General features: G+C 36.1%; 1 protein-coding gene across 1 annotated transcript in view; it reads right to left on the bottom strand.

Annotated features, from left to right (window-relative positions):
- ZFYVE16 (zinc finger, FYVE domain containing 16) overlaps window positions 1-17,895 on the bottom strand; it is a 64,823-nt gene that overhangs the window by 14,884 nt on the left and 32,044 nt on the right. The window contains exons 7-14 of the mRNA XM_011934333.1: window positions 15,438-15,816; window positions 14,118-14,240; window positions 13,112-13,267; window positions 12,026-12,250; window positions 8,270-8,352; window positions 7,471-7,575; window positions 6,953-7,100; window positions 4,528-4,608 (exon numbers count right to left, since the gene is read on the bottom strand). Of these exons, the coding sequence (XP_011789723.1) occupies window positions 4,528-4,608; window positions 6,953-7,100; window positions 7,471-7,575; window positions 8,270-8,352; window positions 12,026-12,250; window positions 13,112-13,267; window positions 14,118-14,240; window positions 15,438-15,816 (1,300 nt within the window). The remainder of the gene's footprint in view (window positions 1-4,527; window positions 4,609-6,952; window positions 7,101-7,470; window positions 7,576-8,269; window positions 8,353-12,025; window positions 12,251-13,111; window positions 13,268-14,117; window positions 14,241-15,437; window positions 15,817-17,895) is intronic.

Here is a 17,895-nt window from a genome sequence, read left to right as displayed (position 1 = left end):
GAACTCCAGGCTGAGGTGATCTCAGATAGAGAGGAGGAACTTGTTGGGAATGAGAATAAAGGTGACTATTGCTATGCTTTGGCAAAGAAACTGGCAGCATTTTGCCCCTGCCCTAGAGATCTGTGGAACTTTGAACTTGAGACAGATAATTTAGGGTATCTGGCGGAAGAAATTTCTAAGCAGCAAAGCATTCAAGAGGTGATTTAGGGGCTCTAAAAAGCATTAAGTTTTATGCATTCACAAAGAGATACTTTGGAACTGAAACATATTTAAACGGGAAGCAGAGCATAAAAGTTTGGAAAATTTGCAGCCTGACAATGCTATAAAGAAAAACCCATTTTCTGAGAAGAAATTCAAGCTGGCTGCAGAAACTTGCATAAGTAATGAGGAGCCAAACATTAATTCCCAAGACAATGGGGAAAATGTCTCTAGAGCATCTCAGAGACCTTCACAACAGCCCCTCCCATTACAGGCCTGGAGGTCTAAGAGGGAAAAATGGTTTTGTGGGCTGGGTACAGGGCCTTACTGCTTTGTGTAGTTTCAGGACTTGGTGCCCAGTGTCTCAGTCATGGCTAAAGGGGCCAACATACAGCTCAGGCCATTGCTTCAAAGGGTGCATGCCCCAAGCTTTGGTGGCTTACAGGTGGTGTTGGGCCTGTAGGTGCACAGAAGTCAAGAACTGAGGTTTGGGAACCTCCACCTAGATTTCAGAGGATGCATGGAAATGCCTGGAGGTCCAGGCAGAAGTTTGCTGCAGGGGTGGAGCTCTCATGGAGAACCTCTGCTAGGGCAGTGTAGAAGGGAAATGTGGGGTTGGAGCACCCACAGAGAGTCCCCACTGGGGCACTGCCTAGTGGAACTGTGAGAAGAAGGTCACCATCCTCCAGACCCCAGAATGGTAGATCCACCAACAGCTCGTACTGTGTGCTTGGAAAAGTGCCAGATACTCAACGCCAGCACACGAAAACAGCCATGAGAGGCTGTACCCTGCAAAGCCACAGGGCCAGAGCTGCCCAAGGCTGTAGAAGCCCACCTTTTACATCAGCATGACCTGGATGTGAGACATGGAGTCAAAGGAGATCATTTTAGAGGTATAAGATTTGACTGCCCTGCTGGATTTCAGACTTGCATGGGGCCTGTAGCGCCTTCATTTTGGCCAATTTCTCACATTTGGAACGGGTGTATTTACCCAATGCCTGTATCCCAAATGTATCCGGGAAGTAACTAACTTGCTTTTGATTTTACAAGCTCATAGGCAGAAGGGACTTGCCTTGTCTCAGAAGAGACTTTGGACTTGGACTTTTGGGTTAATGCTGGAATGTGTTAAGACTTTGGGAGACTGTTGCAAAGACATGTTTGTGTCTTGAAATGTGAGGACATGAGATTTGGGAGGCGCCAGGGGAAGAATGATATAGTTAGGCCTTGTGTCCCTACCCAAATCTCATTTTGAATTGTAATCCCCATTACTGCCCACATGTCAAGGGAGAGACCAGATGGAGGTAACTGGATCATGGGGGCAGTTTCCCCCATGCTGTTCTAATGATAGCAAGTGAGTTCTCACAAGATCTGATGGTTTTATAAGGGGCTCTTCCCCCTTAACTCAGCACTTCTCCTTTCTGCTGCCTTGTGAAGAAGGTGCCTTGCTTCCCCTTCACCTTCCACCACGACTGTAAGTTTCCTGAAGCCTTCCCAGCCATACTGAACTGTGAGCCAATTAAATCTCCTTCCTTTGTAAATTACCCCGTCTCAGGCAGTTCTTTATAGCAGTGTGAAAACGGACTAATACATTTAGAAAGCCACATATTACCACAATTGATTAAAAAGAATTAGAAAATCTAAATGTATAGACAGAATTGTATTCCCCTAGAATTCATATGTTGAAGCCCTAACCCCTAAATGTAACTGTATTTGGAGTTGGGCCTTTAAGGAGGTAATTAAAGCTAAATGAAGTCATAAAGGTGAGGCCTTAATCTGAAAGGACTGGTGTTTTTTTGTGTTTTTGTTTTGTTTTGTTTTGTTTTTTGAGACAGTCTCTCACTCTGTCACCCAGGCTAGAGTGCAATGGCATGATCTCGGCTCACTGCAACCTCTGCCTCCCAGGTTCATATGATTCTCCTGCCTCACCCTCCCAAGTAGCTGGGATCACAGGCACCCACCACTATGCCCAACTAATTTTTGTATTTTTAGTAGAGATGGGGTTTCACCATGGTGGCCAGGCTCAAACGCCTGACCTCAAAAGATCCACCTGCCTCAGACTCCCAAAGTGCTGGGATTACAGGCATGACCCACCATACCCAGCCTAGGACTAGTGTTCTTATAAGAAGAAGAGATACTGGAGCTCTGAGAGTGCACACAGAGAAAAGGCCATGTAAGGACACAGCCACCCACAAGCCAAGGAGACAAGCCTTACTAGAAACCAACCTTGTTGGCACCTTGATCTTGGACTTCTAGCCTCTAGAATTGTGAGAAAATAAATACATGTTTTTTACATTATTCAATCTGCTATATTTTGTTATGGCAGCCCAAATTGATGAAGATGAAGTAATCCCAAAAAAACCTGAAAATACTCATAATTAAAAGAGTAGACATAATTATTTGCAGTGACTGGATCTTATTTGGATACCGATTTGAACAAACATTTTAAGTGAGAAAATTGGGGTAATGTGACTACTGATTGGATATACAGGAATTATTGATATAATATTTATGTGTGATAATACAGGTGCCCCTTATCAGAAGTGCACAGGGCCAGAAGTGTTTCAGATTTCAGATTTTTTTTTTGGATTTTGGAATATTTGCATTATATACTTGGCAGCTGAGCATCTGAAATTGAAATGTGAAATCTGAAATGCTCCAATTTTTGAGCACTTCTATAGAGTGTCATGTCAGCACTCAAAGAGTTTAGGATTTTGAAGCATTTCAGATTTCAGGTCTTTGGATTTGGAATGCCTAATCTGTAGTTTTGTGCTTATGCTTCTTAAAAAATACTTTTTCTTTTAGAAATACATATTATTTGTGAATGAAATGATATAATAAAAATAATACAATGAGAGGAGAGTAGGTAAGGAGTATGGATAAAGTAGGATTGGCTACAAATTGATAATTGTCAAAGGTGGGTGATGGTTCCATTAATGTTTATCATATTATCCTTTTTTGCTTTTATACATGCTTGATTTTTTCATAGTAAAAGTGAAAATGTTTACAATAATAATAAAATAGTATGGAATTGGTACAGAGTTAAGCAAACGGACTAAAACAAAACAAAAGCTAAGAACATATAGCCCAGAAATGGACTATTGTGCAAGTAAAACATGCTATGTGACAGAGATAGCATTAACAATTACTAGGGCAAAGGGAAAATTCAATATCTGATGCTGGATCAACCCCTATTCAAATGACAAAAAAAGTCACTGGATTTCTCTACCTCACACAGTACACAAAATTAAATTCCAGATAAATTAGGGACTTAAGTATGAAAGGCAAAACTTTAAATCTTCAAAGACAACAGAGGAGAATATCTTTCAAAACCATATAATAGACTTCTTAAATAAAAAACATTAGCCATAAAAGAGTCATAAATTATACTGTATTAAAATGAGAACTTCTATTTAAAAAGACACTAAAAATGGGAGAGGAGGAATATAAAATACATGAAATTGTGTAACTACAAGTCAGTCAGAAAAAGATGCACAATCCAATAGAAAAAAGGGCAAAAGATACGAACAGACATTTCACAGAAGAGGCAACATGCATATCCAATAAATATGTAATAGGATGCTCTGCTTATTAGTAATTAGGGATATGCTAATTATGACTATATTCAGAGACACTTACAGGATTGACACAAATTAAGCAGTCTGATAATATCATGTTTGGAGAAAATGTAGACCAATCATAAATTTTATATATTCTGATGGTAATGTAAATTAGTACAACCAATTTGGAAAGCAACTTAGCAATACTTTGTAAAGTGAACATTTACTAATCTATTAGCCCATAAATTCCACTCTTGCACATATATTTTAGAGAAACTCTTGAATATATTCTTAGAAGAGAAAAAACCCAGAAGTTCATGATCAGGAGATGAATATATTGTCATACATTCACAAAATATTTAATAGCATTTAAAATGAATAAGCTATAGTTGTAAGAAACAACATGCATAAATTTTAGAAACTCATGTTGTATGAAAATAGGGAATTCCACATAACTATGTGAAGAATGATTTCACTTTTATTTATCTCTGAAATAAGCATAAACAATATGTTGTTTAGGCAGATGTACATACAAAGTAAAAAACAATTAAGCAAGAGACTGATAAACACCGTATTCAGTCTAGTCACTAATTCCTGGGGAGAGGCAGAAGAGAGAGGTAAGTCTTCTACTTCTTGTGCTGGTTGATTTCATAAGTTTGTGGTACTGTGCTTTATAACTTACATATGTTCTTGTGTAAATATCAAATATATTTTTAAAAGGTTACAGAAAAATTACTCTATATTAAAACATCATTAAAAATGAAATTCATACCTTCAACTATGCTGGACTTAGCAAGAAATCCTGAAGATGTTTTTAGAGCTCCATTGAATACCACAAAACTTGCACCTGTCACTGATCAAGAAATACAACAATTATTTGTTTTAAACTGCTCATTTTTATGTTACATATTTGTTAAATGCAGAATGTGGATATGCACATAAGTATTCAATAAATGTTATACCCACACAACTTAAACTAGAAAACTAATTAAAAAAACAACAAAAAAAAGATAAAATATTACATTAAAATAATGCGGCTGGACGCGGTGGCTCATGCCACCGGATTGGTGGCTCAATCCCAGCACTTTGGAAGGCCAAAAAGGGCGGATCACCTGTGGTCAAGGGCGGATCACCTGGCCAGCCTGGCCAACATGGTGAAACCTCGTCTCTACTAAAAACACAAAAATTAGCCAGAAGTGGTGGCAGGCACCTATAATCCCGGCCACTCAGGAGGCTGAGGCAGAACTGCTGGAACCCAGGAGGTGGAGGTTCCAGTGAGCCGAGACTGCGCCACTGCACTCCAGCCTGGGTGACAGAGCAAGACTCTGTCTCAAATAAATAAATAAATAAATTTATATTTAATACATTAATAAATTTATTAAATAAATAATTTAATGTTTTTATTAACAACTGATGGAGTATTATACTGTTTTAAATGTTTGAGGGTGTAGGAAATCAAACATTCACTACTGGTGACAGCACAAATCAGAACAGTCTTTACAGAGCCCTAACTTGGCATTTTTCTATTAAAATTACAAGTAAATGTATCCTTTGACACACCAATTCCACTTCTAGGAATTTATCTTACAGATAGGTTCAAATGTGTACAAAACAGCATGTGTACAAAACTATTCACTATAGTGTTTTTATAAATAGCCCCTAAGGATTGGTAACAACTTATGTCCAATAAGGGACAGTTAAATGACATACAACATATAAAATGGAAAGTTCTGTAGAATATAAAAGCTCTTTATATACAAACATAGAATAATCTCCAAAGTGTGTTAACAACAACAAAAAAACAAAGTATAGAATGGAGCAAATATTAGGACTTGTCTAAAAAAGTGGAAGAAAGAGATAGATGTGTGTGTGTGTTTCTTAAATATATATTAAAGCAAAAATGTCTCTGAAAGGACATATAAGAACTGGTAACATTGGTTTGGTTGCCTGTAGGGAAAGTAAGAGGATGGCTGGGTGGTCAAGAGAGGAAAGGAGATTTTTCACTATAAATATTAATAACTTAAATTTTACCACGTAAAAATATACCTATTCAACAAATAAATATTAAAAAGTTGTTAAATTTTAGTGGCAAAAATGCCAATATCATGTTAAGTGATAAAGTACAATATAAAAGTATAACTATCCAGTATAAAATCATCTATTTAACATATATGTTAATATAAGAAGGATATACAGTAAAATGTCAATAGTGACCATATCTTGGCACTTTTCTCTTTTACTACTTTTGTTTTTTCTTGAGATAGAGTCTCGCTTTGTCGCTCTGTCACCCAGGTTGGAGTACAGTGGCATGATCTCGACTCACTGCAAGCTCCGCCTCCCGGGTTCACGCCCTTCTTCTGCCTCAGCCTCCCGAGTAGCTGGGACTACAGGTGCGTGCCGCCACACCCAGCTAATTTTTTGTATTTTTAATAGAGACGGGGTTTCACTGTATTAGCCAGGATGGTCTCGATCTCCTGAACTCGTGATCCACCTGCCTCAGCCTCCCAAAGTGCTGGGATTACAGGCGTGAGCCACCACGCCCAGCCTCTTTTACTACTTTTCAAAATGTATTTTCCAAGCTGACTACAAATAAGTATATATTACTTTTATAAGCAGAGGAAAAAATTTTATTAGCAGCCAGGATGTCAAGACTATTTTAAGTATGTTATCCTATAATAATGTATTAATTTTATGAAATGCTTCCATTTGACTTTCAATTTGTTAGGCCTTCTACTGCAAGGGTTTGGTAATCATAGCAATCACTGAAGCCATTCAGCCAGAACCGAGAGTAATGTCATTCAGATACTGCTTGTTATGTTTTATATATCATTCTTATCCTTATCATCCTGTGCCCCCAAACTAAGAGGAGTCAGAGCAGAGAGTGAACAAATGTGAAAAGAAATACCTTATTTCAGAAAGAAATTACTCAAAGAAAGACTCCCACCCTATGGGATATACTAAACCTAAAGATATCAAATGGAATACAGTCTTCCAAGTCTGTAAGCCTAATGCAGTCCAAGAGAAAAACAAAAATTAGAAGCAATTTTAAAATCTGTTGTATAGCTAAAATTTCAAAGCATACTGTTTTATCACCAACAATTCAGCAAATAAGTAAATATACATATATTTCCCCCTTGAAAGGAATTCTATTAATTGAGGTGGTTTTGTAAATTAGCACTAGGAACCATGATGCTCACCTTTTCTAGGATGGCCAGTGGCACTGTTGGCCTGGGTTTGATAAATTCCATCATTCTGTATACACACTAGATGAGAATCTGCTTCTGTACTGAAACTAGCTCCAATGCTAATGACATGCTCATTAGAAGAATTTAGTACTTTCATTACCTGGAAAAAAACAAAAACAACATTTGTTTAGAAACACTTTTAACATTGTATGCCTATTCTAAGAGCCACGTTCCTGACCAGCTTCATAATTGTCAAGCTTTGGTCTGGACAACTCCCTGGGAATGTGATAGAAACAAATGTTTTAAAATAAAATCACTTCAGTTGAACAGTAATCACCTCAATAAAACAGTAAGGAGAAAAAAATGTGACCAAACAGATTATTTACGAGCAAACAAATTCTATAATTTCAAAAACAATGTTTGTTGCCATAATACATTAGTCTAATGCAAAACAAAAAATTTAATGTGACACAATTCTAAGGAACTCTAATGTTCAATAATTGTCATTTGAATAAAACAATTATACTTACATCGCTGTACTTTTTCCGTGGTATTTTTATGCAGCTTTTTCCCATTTCCATATGAATCAATAGTTGATCTATATTATGCAAGGTATACTGGTAATTTCGAAGGTCCTACATAGAATAATCGCATTACCATAAACTACTAACCATGAGCATTTTTCCATCCATTAAATCCTTCTTTAAGAAATCCTTCTCCACAACAGTAATAAAGAATATGATTCTCAGGAAAAATTTTGTAGTATTTAGGGTATCTCCTCTTTCTAGTTACAGAACTTCCAAAACAGAAAAGGTCTTCAAACTATGCATGGATAAATACAAGTGAGTCCACTGAAATATTTTTCTATGGCAACAGGGAAACACAAAATTACAAAAAGCATAAGTGGAAGGGAACTTTAGGTATCATCTAATCCAACACTTCCTATTATAAACGAGAAAACTAAGGCCATAATTTGCTCAAAATCACAAGACTGACTGACTTTACTAATACATTTACAAAAGTTTCAATAACTTTCAGAGGTCTGTATAGAGTTATTACATTACCTAAACATCCAAGAACTGCAGGAGAATGAATCAAAAGGCAATTAGAATCAGGTGCACACACATGAGGAGACAGTACGTTCTAAAAAAGCAATTCATCAAAAACTGAGCACTAATATGTTAAAATAATTAGGATTTATTGTAAATGAATGGTCATTATACCAAACATGGCAAATTAAAGTAGGAAAATATAAACGTGTAAACTTTGCTAAATGAAGTTTTAAAGTAACAGTATAAAAACACCTAATAAAATAGTTCAATTACTCACAACAAGTAAGTTCATAATAGTGTGTCCTATTTCTCCAAAAAGAGATTTTCGGCCTCTGATACTTGTTAGAGGAGCAGGATATGCTATACATAAGAAAGGAAAACTGGTTACTATAACAACAACAAAAAGAAAGCCCAAATTATTGAATTTATTACCTTCAATTCTCATTCTACAAAACAAACACTATGTAAAAATATCACCCAATCAGTTCTTAAGGGAGAGAGATAATTTTTTTTTTTTTTTTTTTTTGAGACAAAGTCTCACTCTGGTGCCCAAGCTGGAATGCAGCGGTGCAATCTCGATTCATTGCAACCTCCGCTTCCAGGATCCAAGCAAGTCTCCTGCCTCAGCCTCCCAAGTAGCTGGGATTATAGGCACATGTCACCACGCCTGGCTAATTTTTGTATTTTTAGTAGAGACAGGGTTTCACCATATTGGCCAGGCTGGTCTCAAACTCCTGACCTCAGGTGATCTGCCCACCTTGGCCTCCCAAAGTGCTGGAATTACAGGAGTGAGCAACCACACCCAGCCAAGAGATAATATTAACACTTACTGTGTATCTATGTATCTACTAGATGCTACATTGAACTGGGAACTATACATACATTATCTTATTTAAATCCAACAACAACCTAATGAGTATGTCTATACTATTTCATAAATGAGAAAGTTGAGACACAGAAATGAATCAACTTGTTCCTAGTGACTAAGTTAATAATTGGTGAAACAGATTTGGAACTAGGCTTGTCTGATTCCAAAGTATTTCATCTTTTCATTATACATCTTGTTTCCGCAAAATTATAGGGGGCGGAAAATTACGATAACTGGTTAGAACTCTACAAATTTCTGATAATTTAAAGATAAATGCAAAGAACTAAAGACTTTTAAGGCATTCATAATTAATATTCAACTGTGCTAATTTACGAATGGTAGTAAACTTTTAAAGTTCTTGGTTCAGCATGATAAAAAAAATATACAGATAGAGTCAGGGAAACTAATGCACAAAAAGGGAAGGGACATGAGGTTGGTTATCTAACTATGTTCTTTCTTTAGAGCACCATAAATACTGGACACCAAAAAGGAAAAGAGACCTTACTGGCAACACAGCAGGGATTCTGAAGGAAAGAAGGCTAGACTATGTCTATAGTGATAACACACAGACACATTTGTAATCTTCAGTTCTCAAGTTAGGTCTTAAGCAAACTAAACGCTTTAATGCCTATTACACAAATACACTTCTTTAAAATTCTAAAGAAGCACCACATATCCAACATAAGCTGCTTTAAAGACTTAAGTCAAAGTAGTCATATTCTTGCTAGTACAAACATATTTTGTAATTCTAAAAAGGCAACTAAGTTATTTGAAGGACAGTGGGTCTAGATTCGAAAAAAATACAAGACATTAGTGTTAAAAGACATACAAATGATAAAGGACATGATTAACTGCTAACTTTTTGCCTTATATGAGTAAGGGGGCATCCTTTGCAATATGAAGAGGTAATTTTGTTTAAAACACTGTTCTCAACAGGTTATAGCTTAGAATGACATACTATCTGAGTTACAAAGGGACCTCATAAATCATCTATTTGAACATTTAATGGTATTCAAAACCAGTGATCTCAGCATAAAACCACAGATATTTTCAAAAGCATTTAAAAATTACTAATTTGAGACAGTTACTTTCAGTCTTTATTCTTGGGACTTTAACTTTCACATTAGTTTTTCAAATGTACCTCTGTAACAAAATACACACACACACAAACACACACACACAGGGTTCACATCTAAAAAGACATGGGCACCAATAATGTCAAAGTGCCAGTCTATGTAAAATCTAGTAGAACAGAAAGAATTCAGAAAACAGCTGAGGCAAATTAACTATTATATGTAACTGACAATTTCCCCTCATTACTACTAAATAGCTTATCATAGCTTTGCAGTTCCAATCCCTATGATTTACGAGAAGCCCTTCATATTGCTCCACGATTCTCCAATCTTCAGTGTGAGAAAACTAGACTATCTAGAAGTGCTACTGGCAAAAATACTGGCCATACTTACAGACATGTTCCATAATAATTTGATTAGCTAGTTTATTTCCCTAATCTTCTATTAAAAAATATTAAATCAGAGGCAAAATACTGGGCTGAACTGATGAAACATTTGGCTTAAAGTGAAATGTCTTAAGCTCTTTGGTTCACACAGTACAAAACCTGAGATGCAAATTAAATTTTGTTACTTTTCCCACAAGTTAATGGCATCACACATGTAAATCTTAAATGGTAAGGAACACCCATCCCCAAAATCACAATTTAATAAAATTTGCCAAATACATTATCCCTTCTTTTCAATTTGTCTATTCTGAAATAGTAATCACCACTTTTATAGCTTCTCAACATTTAATTTTCCTCCAAGAAAATCCCTACCAACTTATATTAGAATCAAACGTCTAAAAAGTTAATTAGACGTGATGTACTTCAAATGCAATAAATATATTTCTTTAAAAAAGTCAGAGATAAAAGATACAGGGGGAATTCAAAAAAGTTTAACACTAGAAATGATTCTAACTCAGAAATAACCATATATAATATAAACATCACAGCAGCTTTAGAATCACCAGTTGTGTCAAGGGTAGATAAGTAAATACACACACATGCCCATACACATGAATGATACAGGCTATATCACCTTTGAGAGATAAACATCAGAATATAAAAATAAGAATAATCAAGCTTAGAAAAATAACCACAACTTTTAAGTACTTCCTTCCCTAAAAATAGTTAGCTTTTAATTATAGTCAGTAACTGAAAACAATAGCACTGCTAACCCAAAAATCCTTTATGTTTGGCTTTATAATATAGAAAAATGGAGAGAGGCAATGATTTACCTTCTTAATACGCAGGCAACATAACAAACTCCCAACAGTAGATACTTTTAAGAAAATTTTAGCAAAAGTAATTAACACATGTTGAACATCCCAAATTTAAAAACCTAAAATCCAAAATGCTCTAAACTCTGTAACTTTTTCTTCTTTTTTATTTTTGAGACATAGTCTTGCTCTGTCACCCTGGCTGGAATGCAAAGGCACGATCTCAGCTCACTGCAAATCTGCCTCCTGGGTTCAGGTGATTCTCCTGCCTCAGCCTCCTAAGTAGCTGGGATTACAGGCACCTGCCACCTCACCCAGCTAATTTTTGTATTTTTAGTAGAGACAGGGTTTCACCATGTTGGCCAGGGTGGTCTCGAACTCCTGACCTCATGTGATCCACCCACCTTGGCCTCCCAAAGTGCTGGGATTATAGGCATGAGCCACTTGCCCGGCCTATAGCTTTCTCAAATGCCAACATGATGCTCAAAAGAAATGCTCACTGGAGCATTTCAGACTTTGAATTTGGGATGCTTAACTGGTATGTATTCTGTGAGTATTCCAGAATCTAAAAAAGTCCAAAATCCAAAAAACTGATCCAATACATTTCAGATATGGCATACTCAACCTGTACTGTGAAAGTTTTCTGGTTTGTTCTGAAATTTAAGAAGAAAAGTTTTAGGTAACAAAATAACTTATGAACATCTAGAAACTTGAAGATATACCACAGTTATCTAGACCAACCTGGTAGCAGAAGAGGGTTATCTTAGAACTTTAAAAGCATAGCAAAATAAAAGTTAATCCATTAATCCATTAAAATTGATGTTAATGATTCCCTGAAAGTCTTTACATTCTTTGAAAATATGCAATTTAACTTATTACTCTAAAACTTACCTTTATATTCTGCACCCAATCTCAACATTAAACGCATAGGAAAAACCTTTGCCCAGGGAATCTCAAGCTTCTGGATAAGAATTCCACAAAGAAAAGGATTACTTGGTAATGGGAGATCATCAAGTTTCTGAAAAGTAGGTGTAATAAACAGGAATCCTCCGTGATCCTTGCTACTGAGAAAACTCTCAGTAAAGGTAATACTGTCCAAGTTTTCTATGTATTTTCCTGCAAAATAAAATCATTAGTAAAAAGATTTTAAGTTGTTTTGTTATTGTTTTGAAGAAATGTTCTGAGTTTGAATGTCCCAATATAAACTGTCTTAAGACACTACAGATTTTTTTTCCTATTTTTGTGCTTGCAAAAGCATCTATTAAATACCTTCTGTACACAAAGCTCCCAGTTATTCCTGGATATTGGGGATTATGAACAAAAACTTGAAAATGTTTCCAACCTTTCAGTTTTTCTCCTTACTGCATGGTCATGTGAAAAATTATCAAATCTCCTAGTCTTGTACAGACAGTAAGGAAATTACATAGATACATTTAAAAATCAAGGAGGCAGGCCAGGCACAGTGGCTCACGCCTGCAATCCCAGCACTTTGGGAGACTGAGACGGGCGGGTCACTTGAGATCAGGAGTTCTAGACCAGCCTGGCCAGCATAGTGAAACCCTGCCTCTACTAAAAATACAAAAATTAGCTGGGCATGATGGCAAGTGCCTGTAATCCCAACTACTTGAGAGGCAAAGGCAGAAGAATCGCTTGAATCCGGGATACAGAGGTTGCAGTGAGCCAAGATGGTGCCACTGCACACTCCAGCCTGGGTGGAGACACTGTCTCAAAAAAAAAATAATAATAATAATAATCAAGGATATATTTCCATTTTTTAAATACAAAAATCTGCATATAAATACTAATCACATAAAATGTTAGTTTTAAAAAGACAAAATAATTATTAAGCTATTTTCAGAAATCAGCAATCTCTTCAAGAAATAATTCTTTAGTATAGCTAGCACAGGCAAAAGCATAAATGCCTTTAACTAATTTATCCATTCCCTAGTCTGAACAGTTCAAAATAAAATGCCATACCTTTTAGAGCATCCTTATATATGGTGATAAATAGTCTGAAGATGTCCTTAGGAATAGTATCTTCATTTGGCAAACGTAACAATAGAATAATAATTTCTGCCTGTCCCAAGCCATGCAATCCATTGGTTGAAAAGTACCAATATTTGTCTGAGGAATCTTAGATGATAAAAGAATATAACAATTAAGGTCAACTTCTATTAACCAAAAAACTAAGAACAATTGTTTCTGCATTTAACTTTTTAAGCAGAGACAGGGTTGCGCCATGTTGGCCAAATTGGTCTCGAACTCCTGACCTCAAGCGATCCACCCACCTCGGCCTCCCAAAGTGCCAGGATTACAAGCATGAGCCACCGCACCCAGCCATAACTTTTCAAATTCCTTGTGTTCCCAAAGTTCTCCTTATGAAAACCTTAAATTGAATTGTATAAGATTCATATAAAGTAAGAAAAAGGATTATCATAGGGAGCCAATTAATAAATAACACTAAAATAAAAGATGCACTAAATGCTGAAATGTAGTGGGTAAGAATCTAGTTTCAAATAGAATGAAAAGCTGACAGATGCATTATGGAGTAGTGAGGATTATTAATCATTAAGGATTACTTCCTTACTCTTTAATTAGGTCACATGTCACTTATTTAAAACTGTCTTTATTGCTACTAAATCAGGATTGCTGCTTATTTCGGTTACTAAATTTCAATTTATCTAAAAGCCACAGGACATATAGTCAATTGTATCATGAGAATCAAAATACAGCTCAGCTATATATAAGCTCATGACCTAAACCTAAGATTGACTGAGGGATGCTAATACAAATCTGTAAGCTCATGTTTCAAGTCCTACTGAACATAAATTTGCAAAATTTATTTACAGTCATGTATGGCTGAAAAACCAATATCCAATCCTGCTTATTTTTCACCATTGCCAGTCAAAATCTAACCTGAAGATGTAATTAATTGAGAAATCCTGCTTACCAATTAAGGAAATAAGGATAAATTATTACTTACAAAATACGAATTTGACATTCACGAGCAGATTTGCATTTAGGACAAATGTAACAGGATGAAAGCCTTCACCTTCAAGAAGCAAAATGATCTGCTCATGAGATGGATGTTCTTCTACTACAGGCACTAAATGATGAAAGTAATATATTAATCAGGATAAATATCCTGTTAAACATGCTTACAAATGAGAAAAAAACAAATTTATAAATCCACTAGTGGCCTGATCAAATTTAAAAACAAAAGCAAACATGTTTCATAAAATCAGTCAACAACCTAGACAACTGTTAAATAGTAATCTTTACTTTTCTTTCCATGTAAAGTTATTAATACTGTAATGCATATAGTATATTTATACTATGTTGATTAAACAGCAAATGTATACAATTTTAGCACCTTCAAAGTTTTAAGACAAACGTTTTTATAAAGTGGATTCCAGTTTACTCCATTTATAATTTTTGAAATTTACAAGTCTGTGAAAGTAGTCTAGACCCACGTTACATATGCTGCTTGCTACCACACGCCTGTGTCGGCTACTTGCTAACATATGCCTATATCAGTAACCAGGTAGCAAAAAAATTTAAAAAAATAAAATAAAAAATCTTGACAATCAATAGAAAGATACGCATGGCACACAAAGAACAGGGCTTACTATATTTTTGCCACTACAGCTAGATTCATGTAATGACTCCTGCTGATAGAACAGAGATCCGAAGCTTCATTCCCCTACACTATCACACAGAGAACCGCCATGTGACATAATGCCTGGAGTGACAAGTGTCTATCCTAGAAACCACTTTGGGGTGGGGGTTAGCCATAGAATCTCCTGCTTGAAAAGGACCTTAGAAATCATCTAGGTTCTCTCTATTTATGAAGGAAACTGAGGCCCAAGGAGATTAAATAACACATTACAAGTCATAGATGTAACAAGTAGCAGACAAGGAACTAAAATTCCTAGCTTTGCCATCCAATCTAATGCTCTTTTCTTCAGGTATCATGCTCATAAAAAAAAAAAATATTAATACAGTGCCAAAATTCTAATACAATGGAAACATTTCTTCAGACTAAAACTCTATGAGCTTCCCTATTGCAATGGAGTGTGCGTCATTTGAAATTAGGGAGCCAGATGTGATAAATGGATCATAAAAGTTCAAATACTTTTAGAATTTGTTTTTAATATAGTAAGACTTTCTGTAAACAAGTTACCAACCCTAGTACATATTGCAACCAAAGTAAGTTTTAAAAAAATCCATTTCATATGTCACAGACAAAACTGATCAATATATATTTTTTAATCTTTTTAAATTTAAATAACTGCTCTCCTACCTGATCCCTTTTCTCCAGATGCAACCAGAAGTGGGGGCAAACTGTCCTCATCATTAGGTAGAAGACTAATCTTATTGCAAACATACTTGTTAATATCACACAGTAACCTATAATCTGAAATACCAGCAATAGGTAAATTGCTGTTAACTAAGGCAACAGTAGCACTAGATGGTTCTTCAATTTCTGCAAAAACATCATTATCTAGTGTAAATGAACCAGAAGTAGGCAACCCCTCATTTCCTGTGTTTACAGGCAATTTTTCCACTGATGGAACCTGAGAAATAGGACTCTGAATTATCTCATTTCTTGTAATATCTCCTGTCTCATTGTTTGGTTTTTCCACTGTAGTAGAATGGGAATGATCCACTGTGTTTACTGTCTGTAAAACATGGAATAAAAAAATTAACAAATCAGTTCATATTCTTTGTTCAACTATGAAATGAGATCACTATAGCCAAACATCTTTTTAGTAAGAATAAAACCAAAATGGGTTCAGAAATTCTCTTAAAGTCAAATTTCCCAAGAAACAGTACCATTTTGATTCTTCAAATTCAGGAGCATAACGTATTTAGAAGTATAAAGTTTTAGTTTTACTACATGCTCAGGTAGGTATTAATGACTTAATATTAAGACTGGAAAAAACGAGGCAAGAAGAACTTCAAGATCCCATACCACATCACACAGTGAGCAAGCTTAGTTCAATCCAAGGCTCTCCCCTTCTTATGATAGCCAAAAACCCTTGGGTGGGTAGGGAGGAGGGACAAGGCAGGAAGAAGGGGAGGGGAGTGGTTAGGAAGCAGCACATTAGCTATATTCCACAAGAGTAACCACCTGGAATAAACTACCCATAAAGACTATTTCAAAAAAGCCTTTTTCTTTTTAGACTGTACAAAGTCAATATGAAATAAGAACCATTTATGAACTCAATATTTACAGCCTGTTCAGAGTTTTCATTAATATAGATTGACAGTAGGTGTTAGCTAGGAAACATACCCATGGTAATTACAGCTATTTGTAAAGTATAGCTCATGAACTCTTGACAAACAGCATATGTTTCTACCAAATATAAACTTCAACAGAGCCGGTAAGTATCCATCTTTTTTTTTCTTTTTTTGAGATGGAGTCTCACCCTGTTGTCAGGCTGCAGCGCAGTGGCGCAATCGTGGCCCACTGCAACTTCTGCCTCCTGGGTTCAAGTGATTTTCTCCTGCCTCAGCCTGCCCTAGTAGCTGAGATTACAGGCATGCGTCACAACAGCCGGGTAATTTTTGTATTTTTTTAGTATAGACGGGGTTTTGCCATGTTGGTCAGGCGGTCTCGAACTCCTGACCTCAGGTGATTCACTCATCTCGGCCTCCCAAAGTGCTGGGATTACAGGGGTGAGCCACCGCAGCCAACCTAGTATCCATCTTTTCTAATATATATATGTAGCTAGAATCACCCAGGTGACTGGCACAGAGTAGATGCTCAATAAATTTATTTAATGCATAAAACATCACTAATTCATACATTTATACTTGCTTCTATGAGTATGTGCCACTTTACAATGAGAATTCTTAGTGATCTGGGGTTCTGTATTATATATCTTATGTTTAACACCTAGCACATTTAGGCAAATGCAAGCATAAGTATCATCATCACATACTTTCTTGAATGTTTTAAAATAACTAAATAGATATTAGTATAAATTAAATTACTAAATCTGTTACATTTCCCCAAACCAGTGGTTCTCAAAATGTGGTCTAGAGATCCCTGGGGTCTCCAAGACCCTTTCAGGGAATTGGTGCGGTCCTACGATTTTTTTCATATAATTTAACCAAAAAAAAATGTATCACGACACACAGAATGTAGAACCAGATGTGTGAATATGTCTTCTATTAAGTCAGGCATTAAAGAAATTGGCAAAAAGGCAAAACAATGCCTCTATTCTCACTAAATTTTTGTTCTGAAAAAATTTTTTCATAAAATATTATTTCTGCTAATGTAATAGCCTTATTTTGTAATTAGTTAATAAATATTTAAATTTCTGAATTTTAATTTTAATATAGTAATTATCAATAGGTATAACCCACGAAACCTATAGTGCTTTAGGGTGCTCAATAACTTTTAAGAGTATAAAGGGGTCCTGAGGCCGAAAGTGTGAGAACCAGTCCCTTAAACTGACATTTAAAAAAGTAAAATCTGGGCCAGGTGCGGTGGCTCACTCCTGTTATAACTAGCATTTTAGGAGGCCGAGATGGGCAGATAACTTGAGGTCACAAGTTTGAGACCAGCTGGCCAACATGGTGAAACCTCGTCTCTACTAAAAATACAAAAATTAGCCAGGTGTGGTGGTGGATGCCTGTAATCACAGCTACCCGGGAGGCTGTGGCAGGAGAATCACTTGAACCCAGGAGGTGGAGGTTGCAGTGAGCTGAAATTGCGCCACTACACTCCAGCCTGGGCGACAGAGACTCCA

Source organism: Colobus angolensis, unplaced genomic scaffold (assembly GCF_000951035.1).
Source record: "Colobus angolensis palliatus isolate OR3802 unplaced genomic scaffold, Cang.pa_1.0 Scaffold134, whole genome shotgun sequence".
NCBI lineage: Eukaryota > Metazoa > Chordata > Mammalia > Primates > Cercopithecidae > Colobus > Colobus angolensis.
The sequence above is the reverse complement of the archived record's forward strand: the minus strand, read 5'-3'. Positions and strand labels throughout refer to the sequence as shown.